The 24,545-nt window shown below is 50.5% G+C and overlaps 1 protein-coding gene and 1 long non-coding RNA gene across 4 annotated transcripts; one reads left to right on the top strand and one right to left on the bottom strand.

Annotated features, from left to right (window-relative positions):
- Window positions 1-480: 480 nt before the first annotated feature.
- Window positions 481-18,712, bottom strand: LOC310695327. Its single transcript, XR_014520001.1, has 2 exons — window positions 18,580-18,712; window positions 481-1,387 (listed from the first exon to the last, which is right to left on the bottom strand). It is a non-coding gene; the product is annotated as an uncharacterized lncRNA (long non-coding RNA).
- Window positions 9,956-24,010, top strand: LOC310695240 (caspase-1-like). Of its 3 annotated transcripts, none has more exons than XM_083479356.1 (9): window positions 9,956-10,204; window positions 11,276-11,548; window positions 13,299-13,444; window positions 13,724-13,897; window positions 15,025-15,259; window positions 16,647-16,799; window positions 17,443-17,552; window positions 17,866-17,965; window positions 19,582-24,010. In XM_083479356.1, the coding sequence occupies exons 1-8, from the start codon at window positions 10,198-10,200 to the stop codon at window positions 17,956-17,958; spliced, it is 1,191 nt and encodes a 396-aa protein (XP_083335482.1). In that variant the 5' UTR covers window positions 9,956-10,197; the 3' UTR covers window positions 17,959-17,965; window positions 19,582-24,010. The 3 variants fall into 3 exon arrangements, with proteins under 3 accessions (XP_083335482.1, XP_083335481.1, XP_083335483.1); XM_083479355.1 differs by having other exon boundaries at window positions 9,957-10,204; window positions 18,673-24,010; XM_083479357.1 differs by lacking the exons at window positions 9,956-10,204; window positions 11,276-11,548 and adding an exon at window positions 11,586-12,664 and having other exon boundaries at window positions 18,673-24,010.
- The last annotated feature ends 535 nt before the right edge of the window (window positions 24,011-24,545 follow it).

Here is a 24,545-nt window from a genome sequence, read left to right as displayed (position 1 = left end):
GAGCGATAATATTGGTTTATTGTCACAAACTGGTTTGAGGTCCATATTGTGATAACAGTTTAGTAATTTATGACCTGGCAATATATGGCAAAACTGTGTGTGTGTGTGTGTGTGTGTGTGTGTGTACTATGTAAAAATCACAATGTAGGAAAAAAACCATGAAGCCAGCCAACGCCTCTACATAGCTCCATCCTTATTTCAGACATCGTGATATATCGGTATGTTGCTTTTTCCTTGCTTTAATGTGTCCTTGGTGATGCCTCTTGTTTGCTTGGATGGAGGAGGGAAAGGGGTCTGAGTGTGTAGAAGCCTATTGACTTCTGCATGGCTGGAATGCATCCTGTTCTACAAAGGTAGACTCCACACCTATTGTTCCACCCGGTACTGGCATGCGCTCTGCCCCCTGCCAGATGGTTGCCCATTAAATAATGTGGCCCCCATCAAGATGAATGAGCTTGTAATAGAAGTAGGAGAGAGAAGTGGAGGTTACAGATAGGCATTTATTTCTGTTCCATGGACATTGGCCGAGTTACAGAAGGAGATGGGCACCCACCCAGCAGAAAAGGCAGTGGGTTCTTTCGAAGGAAAAAGGGTGGCGTGACTGTGGAGGAGTTCAAAGGCGAGGTAAAGCGAAGCTGCCTCCAGACTGCTGCTGAACATGATCCCCTGTTCACAGCCAGGGCCAACGATCGCCACAGGACGCTGGCAGAAGAGAGAAAAGGAAAATGAATTTAGAAATGCCTCTCTTACCTGCCACAGTCTCTTCCCCACATTAATACTGAAGGCGCAATGTCTTACTCAAGTGACCTTGAGGGTTCTACAACCCTGTATGGCACTGGCAGCTGTGGGGAGCCTCTGCCCCTCCAGATGTTGCTGTAGGCAACCCCTGTCAACCTGGGCCATTGGCTCCGCTTGCTGGGGCTGGTGGGAGTTTTCATTCAGCAACATCTGAAGGGCCAAAGGTCCTGCATAGCTGCTGTCACGAGGACAACAAACCACAAACCTGTATACCCCATGCTGGGTGCCTTTGTGGTAGAGGAGAAAATGGAACAGAAGGTTTCCAGATTTGTCACTCCGAAAACTTAGAAGTCTTATTACCAGCAGATGGTATTGAGAGGTTTCCTACCTCTAGCAATGGAGGGATGCCTGGCCCTTTTCCATCCCTTTTATCGTTTTAAAAACTTTTTTCAAGCTCATAAAGCTGAAAGTGCACAAGTTAAATGTGTGAAAGTTGTGGGCTTACTGTAGTCCAAAAGGATCAAGACATTCCTCACATCCACGCTCTTGTTTCTGCATGGGATGGACTGGATACACAGAATATGCCTTTGGTAGCTGGTTCACTTTTAGTGTCCACTTTCCTGTAAAAATGCCCAGTTGCAGCCAGAGTCTGAAGTGACAGGAAAAGAGTCTTTAGCAAGGTGTGCTGGGAAGTGGGAGAGATGCCTTGGACTCCAGGGCTGCACTGCTGTGGGGGACAAGCCCCACCTGAAATGACCATGCTGCAAGATCTGGACTCCATGCAGACTGAAGATGTAAATAGGTGAATAAACCACACACACACATCCCAAAACCGTCACTGGGTTTAACTAGAAAAACTGATTCTCCCTGGCTGGTTCAGAGAAACCAGAAGGTTGATGATTCGAGCCCACCCAGGGGCAGTTGTAGGCAAGACTCCTACACTGCAAGGGGTTGGGCAAGATGACCCTCGGGGTCCCTTCCAACTCTACAATTCTATGACAGACTCACCCATTGAAAGGATAGTTTATGGAGACATTAGATGGGTTTAGCTGGAAATGGTATCACATTCCTTGCTATCACATTGCACAATGTTTTGTGTGAGTGCAGTTTTTGAAGAGAAAAATTCCCTCTTTCACAATCTACCTTTCCTGGCAAAATGCTTTCAACATAAATGAAGCAAGAATGAACCTTTGGGGTTCATACCTGTCAGGGGTTTAGGAGCAGAGGCAAGGGCAAGGGAGGAAACAGAGAGCGAAGGGGAGGAGGCAGAAGAAAAGATGAGTGATGACGACGACCCGAGATCTCCGAGTCTTTCCAGTGAATCAGAGGATTCACAGAAAGGAGCACCAGTGGCCAGGGCAAGGGGGGAGTCTAGGGGGGCACCCCAGGAAGATAGAGCCAGAGGGGACTCAGAGGAGAGCAGTTGGAAATCGGGACCAGTGTCACCGCCAGAGAGCAGGGAAGAGGAAGGGAGCCAGGGGGCAAGCGCCGGCAGCTCACAACAGGAGGGAGGACACGAGTCAGGAGTGGCCACACCTCCATCGGGGAGCGAAGAGACGGTTAGACGGAAGGTGGAAGGTTGGGCGCGCGCGCCAAGTTCAAATGCACCGGAAGGCGGCGCAGGAGGCAGCCCGGAAAGGGAGCCAGGTCCTAAAGCCCGGCGCAAGGAGACAGGAGGGTCCGGGGGGTCAGCGTCAGAAGAATCCCGGAGGGAGGAGACCCCGGGGGGCAGAGGGACCCAGAGGAGAATAGTCAGGCGGAAAAGGTGGAGCAGGGCGAGGATATTAAGTTGGTGCGCAAGGGGCGGAGACTCAGACGGAGCTTCGCCGATCTAGCTACTAGACGTAGAGTTGCACGCAGCAGCTTGAGGATGGAAACTGCAACTCAATAAAGACTTTTACTTAATGATCGCTGGCTAGCGTGATCCTCTGTGAGCTAGGATCTTCAAGCAGCTCTGACAGTAAGCTCCGTCTCAAAATTGTGGGCATCTACAGCCTCGAGGAGGGGAGAGAAGCAGGTGCCTACCAGCGAGCTCACGAACGGCAGCCGACATGACGGCTGAGCAGCAGATAGCGGAACTCAGAGAAGCAGTGTCACAACTGAATGCAGCGGCTCTCGCATCCAGGAAGAGAGAGGAGGAGGCAGCTGCCGCCTGCAGGGATCTCCAGGTCAGGTTAGACGTGCTTACAAAGCAAGCGCAACTGACACCCAGGCAGGAGGGAATTGGGTTGGGGAGACGAACAGGCGGTCTGGTCTCTCACTTCGATGGGAACCTGCAACAGTATCCCAACTTTAGAGCAGACGTACTGTGCGCACTGCAACTGCTGAATAAAGACTTTAGAGATGAGCAAGAGAAAGTGGGATTCATCATGTCCCATTTGCATGGGGATGCTAAAGCATGGCTGCGCAATTTGTGGAGAGATAAGGATCCGGCGCTCCAAAATGCGGATGCCTTTATTAAAGCGATGGATGGGTGTTTTTTATCAAGCATTGACGTGGATCTAGCCCGGAAGGAGGTGCATGGACTAAGGCAAGGGAGGGCCAGCGTGAGGCAGTACCATGCCCGCTTTTTCGCTTTGGTCAGTGCCCTGGAATGGGACAGAGATTCGGCCCCTGTAAGAGACCTCTTTTGGGAGGGGTTGCACAGCTCGATTAAAGATGAAATCGCGAGGGGGGAGAGACCCCGGACCACCCAGGAGGTCGTTCAGAGGGCACTGGCACTGGGGGTGCGGCTGGAAGAACGTCCGTGGAGCAGGGACGAAGGGCGTGGAGGGCGCGAACCAGCCAGGGGCTCCTCCTTCCTTCCCAGAGAAGCAGCGCGTGCGCAATCCACGCCTCCGCCAGGAGGAGGAGCGGAACCTATGGAGGTTGGAGGTGCAAGGGCTCAGTCAGCAACCAGAGCCCTAGCACCGGCAGCAGTGAAAGCGAAGCCTCCTAGAGGGAACAGGAAGTGTTACGTCTGTGAGGAGCCAGGGCATATGGTGAAAGAGTGTCCCCAGAGGCTCCACAAGCTCACTGCAGCCTCAGCAATGGTGACTGCAGCAACGCAGCAAGGAGGACCACAGCAGGGAAACGACGCAGTCTGGCTGGAGGAAGAGGCCCTGGGGCCCAGCCAGACGTGTTAGTGACGCAGTCCCCAGAGATTTTAGAGTCCGTGAACCCCCTCCCGCCCAAACCAGTAGTGAGGCTCACCGCATCTCTCCAGCTGCCCAATGGAATCACCATGGACGTGCCAATCACCATTGACTCAGGCAGCAATGCGGACTTTATAGGGCAGGACTTTGTCGACAAACACGCTATACAGTTGCTGCCGGCCACACTGCCCCTGCAGGTTGTCACGGTGGATGGCAGGGAGCTGCTCGGAGGGCAAGTGGTGAAGCAGACGCCACCAATGGTGATGCGACTTGGGAATCACAAAGAAATCATCAGCTTCAATGTCACTCAACTATCGGATACGCCCATTGTATTGGGAATGAGTTGGCTGGACAAGCACAGCCCAACGCTGGCTTGGTACCAGAGGCAGCTGACCTTCGGCTCTTCCTTTTGTGCTGAACACTGCATCGTGCCCCGGCAGGAAGGAGAGGAAGAGGAGTCACAGCTGCTGCTAGGCACGCTGCAAGCGATTCCCCACAAGTACGCAGAATTTTTGGAAGTTTTCTGCGAGAAGGAGGCAGACAGGCTACCCCCTCACAGACCATATGACTGCAAAATTGACCTGCTGCCGGGGGCGGCGCTGCCTAAAGGGAAACTGTATTCCATGTCAGAGGACGAACTGCAAGAACTCAAAGAGTTCATAGATCATAATTTGGAGCGCGGTTTCATCCGAGAGTCCAAGGCAGCGGGGGGCAGTCCTGTATTCTTTGTTAAAAAGCGGGACACGCCCCAAAAAAGACTGGTAGTGGACTATCGCATTTTAAACAATGGGACCAAGCCATCGGACTTCCCCATGCCCCGAATCGACGACCTCCTAGCGAAGGTGCGGAAGGGAAAAGTGTTCACCAAGTTAGACCTGCGAGGGGCGTACAACCTCATTCGCATGCGGGAAGGAGATGAGTGGAAGACAGCCATGTTCACGCCACTGGGTACCTACGAATATAGAGTTATGCCTTTTGGATTGCAAAATGGCTCTCACGTTTTTCAAGCTTTCATGCATCACGTGTTGGCGGGACTTCTCTACAAGACGTGCGTCTGTTTCTTAGATGACATCCTGATCTTTTCGGAATCGCAGCAGGAGCATGACGGACACGTCAAGGAAGTGCTGAGCAGGCTAAAGCAACATAGGCTCTACGCCAAGCTGGAGAAGTGCCAATTTGACGTGACGGAGGTGGATTTTCTGGGCTACAAGCTGTCTGACAAGGGGCTCGCCATGGACAGCGCCAAGGTTCAAGCGGTGTTGGATTGGAAGAGCCCACGCAACCGGAAGGAGGTCCAACGGTTTGTCGGCTTTGCGAACTTCTATCGCAAGTTTATCAAGGGCTTCGCTATGCAGACAGCAGACAGCGGCCATCACGGACACGCTTAGCTCCAAGAAAAAGAAGTTCATTTGGACAGAGCAGGCGGAGCAGTCCTTTCAGGCACTCAAGCGTCTCTTCGCGTCGGAAGAGCAGCTGCTTCATGTCAACCCCAGCAGGCCGATGAGGGTGGAGACAGACGCCTCGGACAGAGCCGTGGGGGCGGTCCTGCTGCAGAAGGACCCGCAGGGGGTGTGGCGACCGGGAGCGTTTTACTCCAGGAAGCTCAGCAAGTCCGAGCAGAACTACACCATCTGGGACAGGGAGTTGCTGGCCATTCATGCAGCGTTCAAAGCGTGGAGGCACTTCCTGATCAGCGCCAAGCACACGGTGCAGGTTTGCACGGACCACAAGAATCTGGAGCACTGGCGCACGGCACAGTTCCTAAACCAGAGGCAGATACGTTGGGCTGAGTTCTTTGCGAACTTCGACTTCCGCATAGAGTATGTCCCGGGGAACACTAACATCATGGCGGACGCTCTCTCCCGTAAGCCACAGTATCTGGAGGACGCAACGCCAGCGGCCGCCATGCACATCTTCGCACCAACAGTGTGGGCGTGCGCCGCGGCAACCGTGGACCTGGAGGCGGTGCGACGAGCGTTGCAGGATGACTCCTTCGCGCAAGCAAAGATGGCAGAGGTGCAAAGGGGCAAGGCAGCGGCCGACGGTTTCCAGCTAAGAGATGGATTGCTCATCCGTAAAGGGGCCATCTACGTGCCGGGAGACGACCTTCGCGCCAAGGTGCTGCAACAGCTGCACGACGCGCCCACTGCCGGGCACTTTGGCAAGGAGAAGACGGTGGAATTAGTCGCCAGGGATTTCTGGTGGCCGGGAATGAGAGGGGAGGTCGCAGACTACGTGGCGAGGTGTGACACCTGCCAGAGGGCCAAGCCAGTGCACAGACCGCCGGCCGGACTGTTGGAACCGCTGCAAACTCCGGTCGAACCTTGGGAAAGGGTGGCCCTGGACTTTGTCACGGATCTGCCCAGCTCGAGGGGCAAGACGGCAGTGCTGGTGGTGGTGGACCTGTTTTCCAAGATGGCACATTTCATTCCGTGTGCTAAGGTGGCCACGGCGGAGCAAACCGCCAAACTGTTCATAGACCACGTGTTCAAGGTTCACGGTCTGCCACGGTCTATTCTGTCCGACCGGGGGCGGCAGTTCATCTCGAATTTCTGGCAGAAGCTGATGGGCTTCCTGAACGTCAAGATCAACCTGGCGTCGGCGAGACACCCGCAGACCAACGGGCAAGCGGAGCGGGTCAATGCCATCATGCAGCAGTACCTGAGATGTTATGCAAATCAACAGCCTGCGACGTGGGTGGATTACCTGCTGCTTGCCGAGTTCGCCTACAACAACACGAAGCACGTGTCCACGGGGGTCACGCCGTTCTTCGCCAACAACGGGAGGCACCCCAGAACCTTCCCGGGACTGGAAAGAATGGGGGAGGGGGAGCCGCAGACAGCAGATGCGTTCGCGTCGGAGCTGCAGGAAGTCCACGATCAGCTGAGGCGCCACCTGGAGCTGGCCAAGCACGCATACAAGGTACAAGCGGACAAACACAGAAGGGTTGGCGAAGAGCTCCACGTGGGAGACTGGGTCTGGTTAGCAGCCCACGCAGTGCCGGCCAGGTCGTTGGCCAAGAAACTAGGGCATAAACAACTGGGGCCCTACCAAGTCGAAGAGCAGGTCAACCCGGTAGCTTTCAGACTGGCACTTCCGGAGGGTTCCAGAATGCATCCGGTGTTCCACAGATCGGTGCTCACTCCCTACAAGGCACCGCACAGGTTCCAGGAACCCGGAACGGCGCCGAGTCCGGTCAGAGACAGAACAGGGCACGCGGGAGTGGCACAGAAGGAGCGCATCAACGAAGTCACGGAGATTTTGGACTCCAGATGGGGGGAAGAGGGGGTAGAATACTTTCTCGCCAAGGAGGGCACCCCGGCCAGTGCGAACAGCTGGGTGCCGGGCTACGCCTTGGACGAACCTCTGCTCAAAGACGAGTTTCATGCCCTCTTCCCACATAGACCAATGCCAGCAGACTTTTTCGACGACTGGCTTTTCACGCCCACGCTTTCGGCCAGCACGTTCCGGGGGTTCGACTCGGACGAGGACCCGACACGAGACGTCCGTTCTCCGGAGGGGTCACCCTCGGGATCTGCCTCAGAACCCTCGTATTGGTGGGACGATAGACCAGAGGAGCAGTTCCGCAGAAAGTGGCTGGAATGCCCAGGACGAGCAACGCCGCCAGGAGGAAGTGAGGGAGAGACGGACATGGACGTTTTCGGGGACGACCCTGGTTTCGAGCACGGCGGCACAGAGATGGAAGCGGAGGTGACCATCGTCGACGAGAGCAGGGAGGAAGACCCGGGAGACTTCAGATGGAGGCCCGCCACGGGAAGCGAACGATATCCGACGTTCGTCCCTTTGACACAGCAGCACCCAGCTCCAGCACCGGAAGGAGGGGAGGGGGGAATGGGGGGCTTCGAGGGGGGGATGGATGTCAGGGGTTTAGGAGCAGAGGCAAGGGCAAGGGAGGAAACAGAGAGCGAAGGGGAGGAGGCAGAAGAAAAGATGAGTGATGACGACGACCCGAGATCTCCGAGTCTTTCCAGTGAATCAGAGGATTCACAGAAAGGAGCACCAGTGGCCAGGGCAAGGGGGGAGTCTAGGGGGGCACCCCAGGAAGATAGAGCCAGAGGGGACTCAGAGGAGAGCAGTTGGAAATCGGGACCAGCGTCACCGCCAGAGAGCAGGGAAGAGGAAGGGAGCCAGGGGGCAAGCGCCGGCAGCTCACAACAGGAGGGAGGACACGAGTCAGGAGTGGCCACACCTCCATCGGGGAGCGAAGAGACGGTTAGACGGAAGGTGGAAGGTTGGGCGCGCGCGCCAAGTTCAAATGCACCGGAAGGCGGCGCAGGAGGCAGCCCGGAAAGGGAGCCAGGTCCTAAAGCCCGGCGCAAGGAGACAGGAGGGTCCGGGGGGTCAGCGTCAGAAGAATCCCGGAGGGAGGAGACCCCGGGGGGCAGAGGGACCCAGAGGAGAATAGTCAGGCGGAAAAGGTGGAGCAGGGCGAGGATATTAAGTTGGTGCGCAAGGGGCGGAGACTCAGACGGAGCTTCGCCGATCTAGCTACTAGACGTAGAGTTGCACGCAGCAGCTTGAGGATGGAAACTGTAACTCAATAAAGACTTTTACTTAATGATCGCTGGCTAGCGTGATCCTCTGTGAGCTAGGATCTTCAAGCAGCTCTGACAATACCTATTAAGACATAACATGGGCAAGACTCTGCCCATTCTCCCTTGCTGGTTCTGAGGAACCTTGGAGAAGATAACTTTTCTTACTGCTTAATTAAGGAAGAGTGTGTAAAACATCAAATAACTTAAATCCCAAGATACCGCTATTAGTTTTTTTGCAAGACCTTAGTGAGGGTACTGCCAAGGAACATTTGTGGCTTGGGGGATGCTATCAAGGAGACAGGAGGCAGCACCCCATCATCATTTGCCCCTAGGAGACACACCACACTTGACTGTGGTCTGCGTTCTGAAACACCCCTATTTTGGGGATCAATATACAGCCCCCCCTAAAAAGTCACAAGCCACAATCTGCTCTGCCTCTATGGTCAGATGCAGTAAATACTTCCGAATACCAGTTTCAGGAAACTGCAGGAGGGAAGAGTGCTCTTGTGGTTGGATCCTGTGTTCAGGTTTCCCAAAAGAGGCCACTGTAAGAACAGGATGCTGGGCTATATGGGCCACTGATCTGGTACAGCAAGAGCTCTTCCCATGTTCTTATATATACAGTGGTACCTCGGTTTAAGAACAGTCCTGTTTACGAACGATTCGGTTTACAAACTCCGCAAAACTGGAAGTCGTGTCCCAGTTTGCGAATTTTACCTCAGTCTAAGAACGGAATATGAATGGTGGAAGCCTCATTAGGGAAAGCACACCTCGGTTTAAGAACAGTTTTGGTTTAAGAACGGACTTCCGGAACACGTTAAGTTCGTAAACTGAGGTATCACTGTAGCTGTATCTGGAAAAACTCCCTCGCTGTTTAAAGGTTTTGCAAGGAGCACTGGACCGTGCTGCCACATGGTGGACTTTGGTAACGCACTATGAATAAATAATGCCTGAAACCACTTCTTCCTGGTAAAAATCACTATAGTGGGCAATATTAATAATTTTCAACTTCACATCCTTTCCTTTATTGAGTTCCCGAGATACTCCCTACCTGATGTATTGCCTTCTGCTTTATCGTCCATGCTTTTCTCCTTTCTCCTTGCCGCTCCCTCTGTGCTGACGGCATGTTTGTTGTTTTTTCAAATCTAAACACATTAAAAAAATTAAAAAAGGGAGAGAGACACACATCAGCTACATCTTCCTTCCGGAACGTACGGCGGGCACAACTATTTGCGCGGTGGCATCCCAAGTCCCACGACTGAGCAAGCAAAGGAGTAGGCTGGCTTTGCAGGGCTTGTTTGGGTGATGCTGATGCGAATGTGCTTTTGGAGATTGAGCGGTCAGAGCCGGCAGCCCGGGAAACTGCCTGGCCCCTGGGCTAGAGAGAAAGGCCGGACCGCGAAGAGACCTCCCTGCGGGTCTGCTTTAGCTCGGGGGTGTCAACTTGTAAGCCCCGCTCCACAAAATCAATCACATGATGCGGCACAAGCATGACATTTGAATGGCAATGCCCAGCAACTTGGGGTGGTGTTCAATTTTTTTGGGGGGGGGGGGCGAAGGGACCTCAGTCCCAGGAGCTGGTTCCTATGCTTCAGTCACCGGCTTTCCCGGCTTCTCCTCCACCAGGAGGCAGCCGCTCGTCTGGGCCAGTCCCTTCCCCGCCCCTTGCTAGCAGGACTTTGTTTTACTTTCACAATCGCGGTCAGAAAGAGGTGAGGTTCCTTCTCGCAGAGGCGCTGCCCCACGAGTTGGTTGAGCCTTGAGGGGCCATGGCGGGTAAGATCGCGCAAACTTTCCCCCTCTTTCCTTCTGCTAAAAGGGGCGATCGGTCACTACGGAGGGAGGCAGCGCGGGGACCAAGCTGACTCCGCTTTGTCTTTCCCTCCCTCCCTCCCTCCCTCCCTCGGCATCCTCCAAAAGATGCTCACAGCAGGAAGGAATCTTGATCCGCTTGATCCCTTCCTTTCCATTTCTGGCGAACGGCGGCGTTGCTCTCAGCCTGGACTGACAGCGCTCCCTCCCTCCTTCCCTCCCTCCCTCCCTCATTCTCTGTCTCTCTTTGTGTGTGTTAACGTTAACCTCCTCTTCCTTGTGTTCCTGAAACACGTTGAGGGCGATGCTCTGCTAGGAAGGGACAGAAGCGCCACACGCGTCATTTTTTTCACTTTCTCATTTCTCCAGTCTTGGCTCACCCCATTTCCCCATACATTTTGCAAGTCAAAGCAAAAACGAAAAAAGCCTCTGCATGAAAGTGCATTTCCCGCTAATATTTTCTGGGATGTTGCAGCTGGCCAGGGTGGGCAATACTGTACTGGCTGGACCAGCAGTCTGATTCAGTATAATGCAGCCTACTTTTAAAATCAGCCGTTGATGTAGAGTCATGAGCAGGGGCATAGTGGGAGGGGCGGGCGGGCTGTAGCCCTGATAGCATTGGGGGGGGCACAAACCAGCCCCCCCAGTAGGTATTCCGCCCTTCCTGCTGCCAGGGGTGTCTGGGCCCTGGAGCCAGGAGCCTTGCCTTGCCACTGCATCCTGTGCCCCCTCAATGAATGGCCACCCAACCAGCATTGGTGGGAGGATACACCCACCAAAGGCTGCATCAGCCAGCTGGTTCAGCCCATATGCAGGCAGGCAGGCAGCGCAAAATGGCCCCATGAACCTTCTGTGCCCCAAGCCTGCCCAGTGGCTGCGAGAGTTAGCCTGGCATGGTGGTTTACCCTGGGGAGCTGCTGGCGGTCAGTGTAGACAGTACTGAGCTAGCGGGCCCTATTGGTCTCGCTTTGTACAAGACAACTTCCTACGTTCCTGCACCTCGGGCCAATTTTGGTGACCTGATTTTTCTTGCAGATGAGAAGCTGAAGGAAATCCGCGAAGAGTTTGTGACCTGTGCTAACAAGTCTCTCATCAGCCAGCTCCTAGATAGGCTTCTCCAGGAAGGAGTCCTGAACGAGGAGGAGGTGGATGAGGTGAAGGAGAACACGAAGAAGCAGGACCAGGCAAGGATCTTGATTGACCACGTGAGGAGGAAGGGGCCCAAAGCCAGCCAGATCTTCATCCAGGCCCTCCGGTGCCAAGACAGCTTCTTGGCTGAAGAACTGAGGCTTCAAGGCCCTCTGCCAGGTGCTTATTTAAATAACCAGTTTAGCAGTTCATAGAATTGTAGAGTTGGAATTGTAGAGGGTCATCTAGTCCAACCCCCTGCAATGGAGGAATCTTTTTGCCCACAGACATCCCTGGGTGGGCTTGAACCACCAACCTTCTGGTCTGGTTAACAACCAGACGCGTGAACCAACTGTGCCACAGATTTCTCTCCTTGGATTGTTTATGCAGATGTTTAAATTTTAAGAACTACAGTCCAGCTAAATTCAATTTAAATGCATTGTTTAAACCAGTGGTTCCCAAAATGGGTGGCAGCGCCCCCTGGAGGGAGAGAGGATTACCCAGGGGGGCAATAAGAGACAAGGGGGCATCAGAGGGGGGGGGGGACTAACAGACTTTGAAAAGGATCAACCGGGTCACGTTTACCCATTTTGTTGAATTAATTAAATACCTTTAATTGGATTTTGAATAAATGCGCAATTGGTGGTTACTGTTTGGCATTTTATTGCATTATTATCTAGTGGGTCATGTAAACTGCTCTCCTGCATAATGCTTTTCATAGGGTAGGAGGAATTGGGGATGAGTGTATGGAACTGAGGGGGTGGTGGTCCAAAAACATTTGGGAGTCACTGTTTAAATAATAAAGTGTGACCTGATTTATTGATTTGACGATGACATTTATACCTGACCCTTGAAGTCCAAAAGGCTCTTGGAGTCGCTTCCAAGGTCCCAATTGAAAAAGGCATGATGCATGAGGAAAACGAGAGGAGGAGGGAGGAGGGGAAGAGCAACCTCACACACAAGTTCATAAACTTGCAGTTCATGCAGCTGGTGCCTCTGGCAGTTCTGGTTCTCTTGCCTTGGATAAAGGCCAGACATTCCCCCTTACAGCCACCCTCAAGTCCCTTCTCTGCCCCAATTTTCTTAATGAGTCTGGCCAGTTTTGGGGTGGGGGAAACCGATGCTCAGTGTGGAAAGGAAACCTCAGCACAAGTGACATTTCCTTGTGGTCTTTTCTGTATAGCTGCTCGCTCTTAGGAATGCACCTCTACCTGTTGAACTATCGAGTCCCAGTCACACGAAATGCAGCCGTCTTCCCTATTTCAGTTGCTTGTGAAACATCGTCTCATCCTATAGGTACTCCCTTTTATTCCCCCCCCCCCACAGATGGGAGGCAGGAAGCAGCTCTGCATTCCCCCCCCCAAAAAAAAAAACTCTCTAGCGTCACTGACAGGAAGAGGCTCCATCTGAGTCTTTGGTAGAAAATAAACCTTGGGAAATCAGCCTGGTGTTTAAGAGTGGGGGGGGGGTGGTAGTACTCAGACTGGACGTAAAAAAGCTTGCTATCTTTCTCCGTGCATGCGCGCGCACCTGCGCACGCACGCACACACACGTTTGGAACAAAAAACCAGGCAATGTCACACCAAAAATCATGTTGTGGTCCACCATCTTGAGCCAAACGTTTACAAAAACCACCTAGCTCCCACCTCAGGAGCTCTGATGTAGAGTTTGATGGCAATATCTTGAGAGGGGGCCAAATCCATAGAGAACAGATGGCCAAATAGACAAGCCACTTAAAAATGTATATAGTAGATTACTATTATTATCACTATTACTATAATCTATATTATTATAATTACTATTGCATTCTGTTCTCCTTCCAAAAGGAGCCAAATGATGTAACCAAATTCAGAATATTTACAGATACTTTCTGTGATCCTCAACAGCATCCAAAGGTTTAACCCGGTACCCAAATTTCTCTTGTCCCCAGGGCAACAGGGTCATTTGCCACTCCAGGAAGTCGGCCCAAGGGCTGCCGCCTCAGCAAAAGCAGCCCAGCTGCAGGAGACCAGCGATGAGCTCAAGCTTTGCTCCCTGGACCTCTTTCAGAAAATACAAGCTGAGGAAAAGGATGAGGTGAGGAAGGACCAAGTGCGCAGTCACAATGAGGTGTGGGCAGACCTGGCTAAATCCAGGTGCCATTTCACTCCCTGCACTCTTGCTGAAGGCGAGGGTTGTGGGTTGGGGGACTCAGGCCAGAGAGTTGAATGCGGCCCTCGAGGCCTCAGACTCTCCCCAGGCCCCTCCTCTCACCAGCCCTGCTCTGTGCCCCTCTTGAGTGCTTTGGCCTAGCTAGAAGTGTGATAAGGCTCCTTAACCCAGATTTCAGTGAGCCTGACTTTTCTTCCCTGGCAGATCTACCCAATCAAGGACAAAGAGACACGCACCCGACTGGCCTTGGTCATCTGCAACATTGATTTTGAGCACTGTAGCAATAGGGAAGGAGCTGAGGTGGATCTGGTCCAGATGAAGCTTCTCCTGGAAGGACTGGGATACAGAGTGGAAACCGAGACCAACTTATGCTCACAAGTAGGTGGTTGTGGTGGTGGGGAGTTTTCCAAGGCGCTTTCAGTTTCCATCCTCCAAAAAGCCTGTTAACCTTCTCTTTACCCCAGAGGCCTCTTCCCTTTAAATCTTTAGGTTTCATTTCCCTTTAGCCATCAAACTTCCTTCCTGGAAACTCCCTGAAATTCCTGCTCAAAACAGCCTCCAAAACAGAAGCCAGACATTTTATAACAACCAAATAGCACAGCAGTTTCGTTCCTACACACACAGAGACACAAACCCTGAGGCCCGACGGAGTCAGAAACCTTGTGGTGATACGCAGAGCAGCCAGAACTGAGATGCAGAAAAAGCTTCGTAATACAGTGGAACCTTGGTTTTCAAGTGTTTCGGAACCCGAATGCTGAAAACCCAGAAGTGATTCCTTCTGTTTTCGAATGTGCCTCAGAAGTTGAATGGCTTCCGAGGTGTGTTTCTCCATGTTTTCAATGGAATGCCGACCGCCCATTGATCCTCAGTTTTCGAACATTTCGGAAGTTGAACAGTCTTCCGGAATGGATTACGTTCGAAAACCAAGATTCCACTGTAAATATTCCATTAATATATTCTAGTATGTCACAGAGCTGGAAAGTACCTTAGATACCACTCAGTCCAACCCCCTGTTCAATGTAGGATAAACATAGTAGAATAAGCACATTAGGTTCCCTGTGCTTAAATCCTGGCAGTGCGGTGTAGTGGTTAGAGTGTTGGACTATTTGACCATGTAGCTCACTGGGTGACCTTAGGGGTACGTCACTGTTTCTCAGCCTAATCTGCCTCACAGGGTTGTTGTGAGGATAAAATGGGGGCATGTGTGCCGCTTTGAACTCCTTGGAGGAAAGGGGGGGGGAAGAGATATCGAAAACATACAACTAAATAAAGGAATAAATTTTCAATCCCACCTTTACTTCAGACATAAGGCAGGGATGATCAGTGTGGTGCATTAAATATATTATCTAACTCCCAACTGCTGAGAGTTGGAGCCAAGCAAATCTGCAAGGCAGCCTTGGACATGAGGGGGGTTCTAGGTGTAGAAGCTGCCCCTCTTCTTCCCTTTTAGCTAAGCAAGCTGCCCTTTTGCTGCTGACCCAACACCCCCTTCTCTCTGCTTGCAGGACATGGCCACGTGCTTAAAGAGCTTCGCAGCCCAGGAGGAACACAAGACCTCCGACAGCACCTTTGTGGTGCTCATGTCTCACGGCCTCCGGGAAGGCCTGTGTGGGGTGAAGCATAAGGACTCGTGCTCAGATCTCCTCTCCGTGGACACTGTCTTCTCCACCTTCAACAACAAGAACTGCCCGGCTCTGAGGGGGAAGCCCAAGGTCATCGTCATCCAGGCCTGCCGTGGCGGTACGTGGGGGGTGTTGAACCCGGGATTCCCTCCGCCTGCCTGGGATGTAGCGCAAGGCACCTCTGTGGTTAAGCAGGAAGTAGTGGTGGTCTTTGGGACTGGTAGGGTGGAAGGTAGGGAGCCCAACAGTAGGGGGAGCCAGAGACAATAATGAGCAGAGCCAATCCCTGATTGGCGGCCAGGAGGAAGGTGGTTAGCTGAGGGCAGACTGGGGTTGATGTGACAGCAGCATGTTTTCTCAGTCTAGCAGACCAATTCTGTTGGGGGGCACTGGCTGTTTTATTGGGTCCTGGTCAACAGGATCAAAAGAATTGCCCCTGATCAGCTAAATAGTTTGAGGATCTATACAACTTTGTAACATGCAGAAAACAGCAGTCTCAGAGAAACCAAAGACTGGAACTGAGGGAAGGCGGGGCGGGGGTGGGTGGGTTTTGTGTGGGAGGGTGGGGGGAGGGAAAGAAAATGGGGGGGGAACAAGGATGATATCTTTTTGGATAATATGTTTTGTTTTAATTTTGAATAAAAAAATTTATAGAAAAAGAAATAATTGCCCCTGAATTAGTCAGTTTCTGTTTCCACATGCAGTAATGTGGGTAGGGGCTTGTATTAACTGGATTTAATTAATTTCTAGAATAAATAGCACCATTTCATTACAACAGGAAAATCAATGCAAGGAGGCTATTCTGAATCTCCTCTCCCCTCCTGTAATGGGGAAGAGAAGTTGACGGATTCCGGGGCAATTCCTCACATGTCTCTCTGGTCTCACTGAATGGTTGCCAATAAAAGGTGCAAAACCAGCAAGCAGGAAGCTTTTGATTAAAGGCACAGCAGCCCTTCAGCACCTCAGCAGTGCTCCACGCTGCACAAGCCAACCCCGCAACTGCATTCTGTCACAAATAAACCGCTGACAGGGCCGGTCTGCCCATGAGGCAAGCTGAGATGGCTGCCTTGGGTGGCAGGATCCACAGGGACAGCTGATCCGGCCTCCAGGGAATGTATCATCCGCTGCTGCTGTCGCAGTGCCAAGCACAATTGCAGCAGGCTCCTTGGAGAGTGGGTCGGCCCCCTTCCTTGGCAGCACTTCCCATGCCGCCTCCACAGCAGCCTTTTGGTGAATAGGAGGCACTGTGGTTCTCCTCCCGCTTGATGTTCCTGACGTAGATCTTCACTCCGCCCCTTTTTTTTTCCTGGTGGGGAGAGCACCGTTTTGTGGTTCGCCTCAGAGGACCAGGTGTGGAAAGAAGTCGGGGTGTGGTCAGAACATGGAAAACACTGGGAGATGACCTCAGGATTCCCTTATGAAATTTGAGCAACAGGTGATGATGATTCCAGAAAAGAGGGGTACTGTAGAGTCCTGACAGAGGCTCTTTCCTTTTGTTTCCCCAGTGAATAAAGGATTTGCATTTGTGAGCGACTCAGCAACACCTTCAGCCGCCCCCCTCAGCCCTGTCCAGTGGCAGGAAGAAGACTTTGAGAGCGATGCCATTCACAAAGTACACGTGGAAAGCGACTTCATCTGCTTCTATTCCACAACCCCAGGCAAGCAGCTCTTGTGGTCTTGTTTTTTAGTTTCATAAATACACTGCTTGATTGAAAAACACCACCACCTCTCACAGAGGTTTACAAAGAATACAAAAAAATACAATTACCAAGAAGAAAAATTAAGAACAATAACTTAAATGCTTTTGAAGAGTTAAAATAACAAATAGACTAAAAACAGATGAAGCCCCGCATCAGCTTACTAAACACCCGGGTAGATTTGTCCAAACAAAAATGTTTTTAGCGGGTGCCGAAAAGAGTACAGTGAAGACGCCTGCCTGATTATCAAGAGGCAAGGAGTTCCAAAGTGGAGGTGCTGCCATACTAAAAGATCAACTTTTTACAAAGGGAAAACAAGTATTATGTAGCACTTCTCTAACAGTGCCAGTTCCATCGATCAAAGCAGTGGAGTGGGCAGATAATGGGGTAAGGTGATTTTGTAGGTAAACTGGTCGCAAGTTATCATCTGGCCCTTTTCATTGGCAACTGGATAAGCTGCCCTGGTCAGCCTCAGATGCTGTGTTAGCATTAGCCGCCCTGAGTTGCCGGCTGACAACTCTTAGAAAAATGAGGAACTAAGATAAACCAACAGTTCAGAAATTCATCTAGCCCTAAGCGTCATACGTTCATGTTTCCTCAACAGATAATGTATCCTGGAGAAGCCCCCAAACTGGATCTCTCTTCATCACACAGCTGATCAAAGATATCAAGAAACATGCCTGGAACTGCAACCTGGAAGAGATCTTCAGAAAGGTATGCCCTGCTAAGGCCGTGTCCTGCTCTGACCCCAGGCAAGGCAAAGCTCCCTCTTCAGGGCTCAAGCCGGAGAGCAAAGCTCTGATGTTGCTTCCGCCTTTCTTAATTCTTATTTTTCAGCCAGCCTTAATTAATTCTTATTTAATGTAAAATAAATAAACTAGTCTTTTTGCAAGAGTGCATGGAAGTTCTAGGAGCTAGTCCTTTCTCCAGCTGGAAAGGGATACTATTTCCCCCCCTTTTCATTTCTTAATTATTATTGTTTTGGAGGAATGACCTGCTGTGAACTCTCTCCACCTCTGCATTGCAGGTCATGCAGTTCTTTGAAAATAAACCGTACCAGATGCCCTCTAAGGACCGAACCACCCTGACCAAAAAGCTCTACCTTTTCCCGGGGCACTAAAACTTGAGTAAGTGCCTCTGCTCTCCCTCTTCCTAACTGGATTTGCCAGGGGTGTGTGTGTGTGTTGGGGAACAGTGTGAGGGACAGACAAGTCTGGAGGCTTATTAGCCAGTATGGTGTAGTGGTTATAGTGTTTGTTCTGGACCTGGGAGATCCGGGTTCAAATCCCCACTCCACCAAGAAGCTCACTGGGTGACCTTGGGCCAGTTGCTGTCTCTTACTTAGCCTAACCTACCTCTCAGGGTTGTTGTGGGACTAAAATGGGGAGAAGTTTGTATGCCTTGTTGGAACGGTGGGGTATAAATGTAGAACTGAATAAAACGAAGTAAGAAACATTTCTGTAGTGTAGGGAAGAGGCAAAGGCTGTCTTCCTGACCCTATTTACCTAGGAGCAAGACTCACTGTATTAAAAAGGATTAACATCTGAGTGGGCCTGGTTAGGATCGTGTGGTGCGCTACATAGCAGGGGGTCCCCAGTTCCAATCTCTGCCCTGACATCATTTGGTATATTTAGCCAAGCCCCCCTATCTCTATCTCAGGAGTCCCCATGGGAGGATATAACACTGGCCTACTTTGCAGGGTTGTTGTAACCACACAGGGCTGCTGAGCACCTGGAATCACCTGACAAATGTTGAGCCTTCTGTATTATTGTGGAGAATGGCTGCAGAACATCAGGAGGCGTTCCTCAATTTCCTTTTCTTCTCTCTCCTGCAGGCGAAGCGGTAGCATTCTGAACTGAGTCCCTCCCGGCTGCTGTGGACAATCATATACAGTGGAACCTCGGTTTTCGAACGTAATCCGTTCCGGAAATCCGTTTGACTTCTGAAATGTTCAAAAACCAAGGATCAAAGGGCTGTCAGCAAGTTCAGTGGGGAAAATTGAAAAATGCGTCTCAGAAGCTGTTTGACTTCTGAGGAGCGTTTGAAAATGGAAGTGTTAGAGGTATCGGGTGGTTGCTCGAGAGCAATCAGGCAATATGCCTCAACAGTCTGTTCTAAAGCTTTCTTATTTGTAGTAAAAACCTTTAGAATGGAAGAGCACCTCTATTCCATGTCTTGCTCATTCACTGGCAGAATCTGAGCGTGGGCGGTCCTTAAATCTTCCCCAGCAGAGTAGTTTCTTGACCCCCAGTCTGCACCTCCCCTCTCTGCACGGAAGCTTACTGTGCAAGGAAGCCTGGGTAAAGGGGGACCTCTCTCCTCCCCGCTTTGCTCAGGCAAGGTGTCCTGGCACCGCCTTGCATCCTCCGAGCCCTGAATCTCCTCCCCACTAGAGGCGTGGCTTCCTTCCTCCGCTGAGGAAGTGCTGCTTCCCACGATCGTTGGGGGCTCTCTGTAATTCATCCGCCTTTTCCCCTCTTGCTCCTGAGCCGATGGCAATTCCCTGACATGAAGCATTCACTTATGAGTTTTCGGCGTTCAGCTTCTAAAGCGTTTGGCAGCAGAGACGTCTGAAAACCAAGGTTTGACTGTATTTGCAAGTTCTGACTGCAGCATTGCTTAACCTCATCTTCGAACACCTTCCTTCCACCTCCCAACTCTCTTATTGCGGCACATCCTTGATCACGATCATGCTCTCTCTCTGCACTTGAGAGATGCCACCTCTTCACATCCCTCCTCACAGATTGAAGAAGAGCCATGCAGCTGAATCAGACCAAAGGGACTAGCCCAGCACCCACAACCAACCAGATGTCTCTTCTGGGAAGCCCCAAAACTGGAGATAACTGCAGCAGCCACACTCTTCTCACTTGTGATTCTCAGCAACTGGTATTATTCAGAGGCATATTACCTCTGACAGAATTGCTTCACAGATATTTTGTTTAAAAAGAATCTTGTAACATGATGATCAGTGAACCTGCTTTTCCTGTGCCAGAATCTTCTACTTCCCATGCACATGATCCAAAATAAATGCATATTCTTCCCCCTTTCCCTCTTCTCCTTCCATTGCCACCTCTTTCCGGAGTTGTTGCAGGGGAAGGGACTTGTCCTCTAGTGGAAAGTACCTTAGATAATTGTGGTGGAGCCACTGCTGTTCTCAAAGTTGGCAGGGCTGCAATGAGAGAGTGACCCTCAAACATTCATTATGGGAGTGTGAAACACTTACTGGGTTTTGAGAAAGCATTTTTGATGTGGTTCCTAATGTTACAAGTCCATCATAGAACCCAGATCCGGCTCTGGCCCTTCAGTCACATGACACAGATCTAGACTGTCCCCCTATATCCATAAGGACCTCCTTGCCTTGCTGCCTGTTTTAGAAATCGCCTCACAAGTTAATTGTGATCCTCTTGACCAGGTCGGGTTCCCATATCTCAGCTATGGAGGCAGAAGCGATGTCAATATCAGGCTGACTTACGGAGAAGCTATGTCATGGCTAGTTGGTGATTCTTTCAGTGGTGGTGTCTCTGCTCAGATTTTCTTTTTGCTTGTGTCAGGAGCCAGAGATAGGTCAGCCCAGTGACAGTGAAGTTAACTCTTTATTCAAAGAAACCAAAACAGTGCAGGCCTAGTGATCACAGCAACCTTTCCCAGTAGGTCTTGCTGCATTGAGGCAGTTGCGGGCACTTCCCCGCACTCTCTTAAGTCTCCTCCCTAGGTCCTTCCCCAGCAACCTGAGGCTCCTCCATCCTGCCTATCTTTGCTCTGCTCTTTTCATTCCTCTCCATGTTATGGGAGACCAGCGGGGAGGGAGCTGGTTGCAACAGGAGAGGGAGACTCCCTAAATTCTTCAGCTACCTCTTTACCTCTCTCCTCTCCAGCCTCTGCTTCATCCTCAGGGTCTGAACTGCTCTCTGCCACAGCCTCTTCCTGCTCACTAAACCGTTGCCTCTTCAGATTCAGGAGGAAGGTCCCAACTCCAAACTCCCGGCTTTGCTTTCCACAGAAATGGGCAATTCCATGCCCTATGCTTGCATGGTCCTTGTTTCAGACAGACTCACAAAATGTTCCCCAAATCCCATCCCTGGCCCTCCCACCCACCTCACCATGAGGGTAACTTACACAACTTTGCACTCACTAGAATTGCCTTGGCAGCCAGTTATTCTGAGCTTTCTATGCTCCGGACGCCCCTCTGAACAGCTGTTTGACAGTTACTGATTATCTGGACCAAGAAAAGCCATGGCAGAAGTCAGGCTGACAGAGGTGAGGGCTTCTCCGCATCAGAGATTGCAGAATTGGGGGCAAAGACCACGGGCAGCGGGTCTGAGGGATCCAATCCCTACTCTTTTGTTTTCCCCAGTACTGACCTCAGGCTCTGGAAAAGCCTTGAAGAGCTGTGGCACAACTGCAACAAGAAAAGGACATGGGGACAAGTTAGTTCATCCCTTAGCAGCTTCCAAGATTATTCCAAGAGACTTCTCCTTAATTTCCCTGCTTCTACTCTTATTAAGTAGACACCTGTAGACACACAATGGACACCTGTAGTTAGTGGCTTTTAAGGGAGAAGTGAGAGATGTCACAATGGAGGGCAAATCATTGTTACCACGGCCACCCACCCACTTTGACCCTGGGCCAATCTTGTTTCTTCAGAACTTTGAGGCACCTGCTGTTCCGTCTGCAGGTTTGCTGAATTGTCTCTCTTCAGGGTTCATTTCATATCATTTTTCATTCAGCCACATATCTAAAGGGAGACAATCCCAACACCCCTTTAAATGCAGTAGAAGACTCCCAAGTCTAGGGATGTCCATAGCACAGGATTAGACAATCTGCTTGAGCTGTGATTTCCTGTGTTGCGGGGGGCTGGATGATGACCCTTGGGAGTACATTTCTGTGATTCTACCTACCATTTTAACCAGGAAAAATTATTTTAAAATGTATTTTTTGTGTATGGAACTATTTCAGAAGGCCTCTCAAAAGTATGGGAATAAATTGAGCATGCTTTGCTAATTATTTTACCCAGGAGCAAAATGAACTGGAGGCGTTCTAACAACATAAGGCATATTCCACCAATTTCTTCATGTTCCTGGCCAGGCTGTTGCCATATAATTATCACTGCCAAACTAACAGTGAAGACTTTGCTGCAAAGAAACTGCAGTTTCATGAAATGAGGACGCATTATTATAACAATTCGGGGATTTGCTAAGTCTTCATTACATTGATAACCAGTTATTAAATGTCTTTAAGAAGCTTCAGTTTTTCACGAAAGATTCCAATACTTTGAAAAAAATTGTTTATGAGAACTCGCATCACTTAGAAACCTGTGGTGGGCGATGGACTTCTGAACAGGAGGCAACGTGGAACTGAAGAGGAATTCAAAATGTGGAATGGAAATGAGGAAGGTGAAACTTAACATTTTCAGTTTCTGAAATAAGAAAGGCAGGTGCTTAGCCGGCAATGGAATGTATGTTTTATTTTAGAAAATGTCTGTTCCACATTTCAATTCAAAAAAAGCCCCCCTCTCGTAGGTAGTTTCTAGAATCTTCCCCTACAAAAATACAGTTAGAATAAGATAAAAGTGATTAAGAATGTATAAAAACAGCTGCAAGAGGGGCATGAAACAATTGGGTCTGTTTATGAATACAGCGGGGACACAGGTGGCGCTGTGGGTTAAACCACAGAGCCTAGGACTTGCCGATCAGAAGGTCGGTGGTTCAAATCCCCGCGACGGGGTGAGCACCTGTTGCTCGGTCCCTGCTCCTGCCAACCTAGCAGTTCAAAAGCATGCCAATAAGTGCAAGTAGATAAATAGGTACCGCTCCGGCAGGAAGGTAAACGGCATTTCCGTGCACTGCTCTGGTTTGCCAGAAGCAGCTTAGTCATGCTGGCCACATGACCTGGAAGCTGTCTGCAGACAAATGCCGGCTCCCTCAGCCAATAAAGCGAGATGAGCGCCGCAACCCCAGAGTCAGTCACGACTGGACCTAATGGTCAGGGGTCCCTTTACCTTATGAATACAGCAGCCTTGACAGATTTAAGGTACTGCAGAATAAAAAAATTATATGTCAACCCCCCAAAAATCGAGAGAGCCCTCTTTCAGAAACTGCCTGGGTGATGCTACCAATAATACCCTACTTTCTGTGTTCTCATCAAGCTCATCTCCAAAGCTGATGTAACAGAGGAGAGCTTCAGATTGTTATGAATTTGGAGGGTCAGTCTGGATCACAGAATCATAGAACTGCAGAGCTGGAAGGGACCCAAGGGTCATCTAGTCCAACCCCGGCAATGCAGGAATCTCAACTAAAGCATCCATGACAGATGGCCCTCCAACCTCTGCTTAAAAACCTCCAGTGAAGTATACTGTCCACCATCTTCCGAGGGAATCCATTCTTCTTGCTGTCAGAAAGTTTTTTCTGATGTTTAGTGGGAATTTCCTTTCTCCAAACGTGAAGCCATGAGTTTGGGTCCTATTCTGGAGAAGGAGAAAATAAGCTTGCTCCACCTTCCTTGTGGCAGCCCTTTAGATAGTTGAAGATGGCTATCATATCTCCTCTCAGTCTCCTCTTATCCAGGCTAAACATATGCAGCTCTTTCATCGTTCCTCTTAAGACTTGGTTTCTAGACCCTTCATAATCTTGGTCATCCTCCTCTGCACATTTCCCAGCTTGTCAATATTCTTTGCACATTGTGGTGCCCAGAACTGGACACAGGACTCCAGGTGTGGTCTGACCATGGCAGAATAGTGTGATACAATTTTACTTCTCTTGCTATACTTCTGTTGATGTCCTGAATTTCTTCCAGTTCTTGGGATCCTGTATCTGGTGTAGTAGAATGTAGGAGAGCAAGCCTGCCAGACCAGTCCCTATGTCTAGGTAAGGGTTTTGGCTGACTAGTTAAGCATCACAATTAGCATCTGCAGAAAGTTACTCTGTGCCACAAAACAAATGGGTGGGCCTTCTCCCGGCCACACACTACCTCACCTAGCCGCTAAGTAGAACAAAAGCCAGTGTGGGGTGTGTGAGCGAAGCTGGAAGCAGGCTGGAAGCTGAAGACACAGAGACATGCTTGCTTTGTCCTGGATCCAAAGCTTTAACTAATGGATCTGTTGGGGGTGTTAATGCTGTTAGCCGCTCCATGCTCTGGTTGTATATATGTGTAAATAAAACCATATATCCTCAAAATAGTCTCTACCAACCATCATCACAAGGAAATTGAACTCTGGTCCAGCACTTGGAACTCCTGAACACACTGCTCAGAGATTGGGGTCACATGCAACACCATGTTGAATGCAGTGGGATAAGCACTAGTGTGTATCCAGGGGCACCTAGGAGGTCTGAGGACACTCCCCCTAAAAAAGTGCAGGTTTTGCTCCACCATCTTGATTCAAAATGGCACCCAACTGTATCCAAAAATTGACAACATTCTGCTCCTTGAGCTCAGGAACCATCATGCAAAATTTGGTTATGTTGCCTTAATTCAAATGCATAGACCCAGATCCTGCCCCAAATCTAGACGGAGGTCAGCCCTAATTTTTAGAATTCAGAAAAGTGCAGATTTCAAAGGCTGGTCATATTTCGGTTGATGTATTTCTTGGAAACTGTGACTTAGGTTGGTTTGCCTTTTAATTCACACTGAATTGAAATTATCCCCACTTAGAGTAGAGCCACTGAAATTAATGGATCAAAATTAGCCATGTATGTTAATTTCAGTGGATCT

Source organism: Podarcis liolepis, assembly GCF_965112155.1.
Source record: "Podarcis liolepis genome assembly, chromosome: 16".
Lineage (NCBI taxonomy): Eukaryota > Metazoa > Chordata > Lepidosauria > Squamata > Lacertidae > Podarcis > Podarcis liolepis.
This window is presented reverse-complemented; position numbering and strand designations above follow the sequence as displayed.

Bases quoted from the DNA above. Each gene is read 5' to 3' on its own strand.
- LOC310695240 (XM_083479356.1), top strand. The intron at 13,445-13,723 runs GTGAGGAAGGAC...CTTCCCTGGCAG, and splicing joins AAGCTGAGGAAAAGGATGAG to ATCTACCCAATCAAGGACAA. The intron at 16,800-17,442 runs GCAAGCAGCTCT...TTTCCTCAACAG, and splicing joins CTTCTATTCCACAACCCCAG to ATAATGTATCCTGGAGAAGC.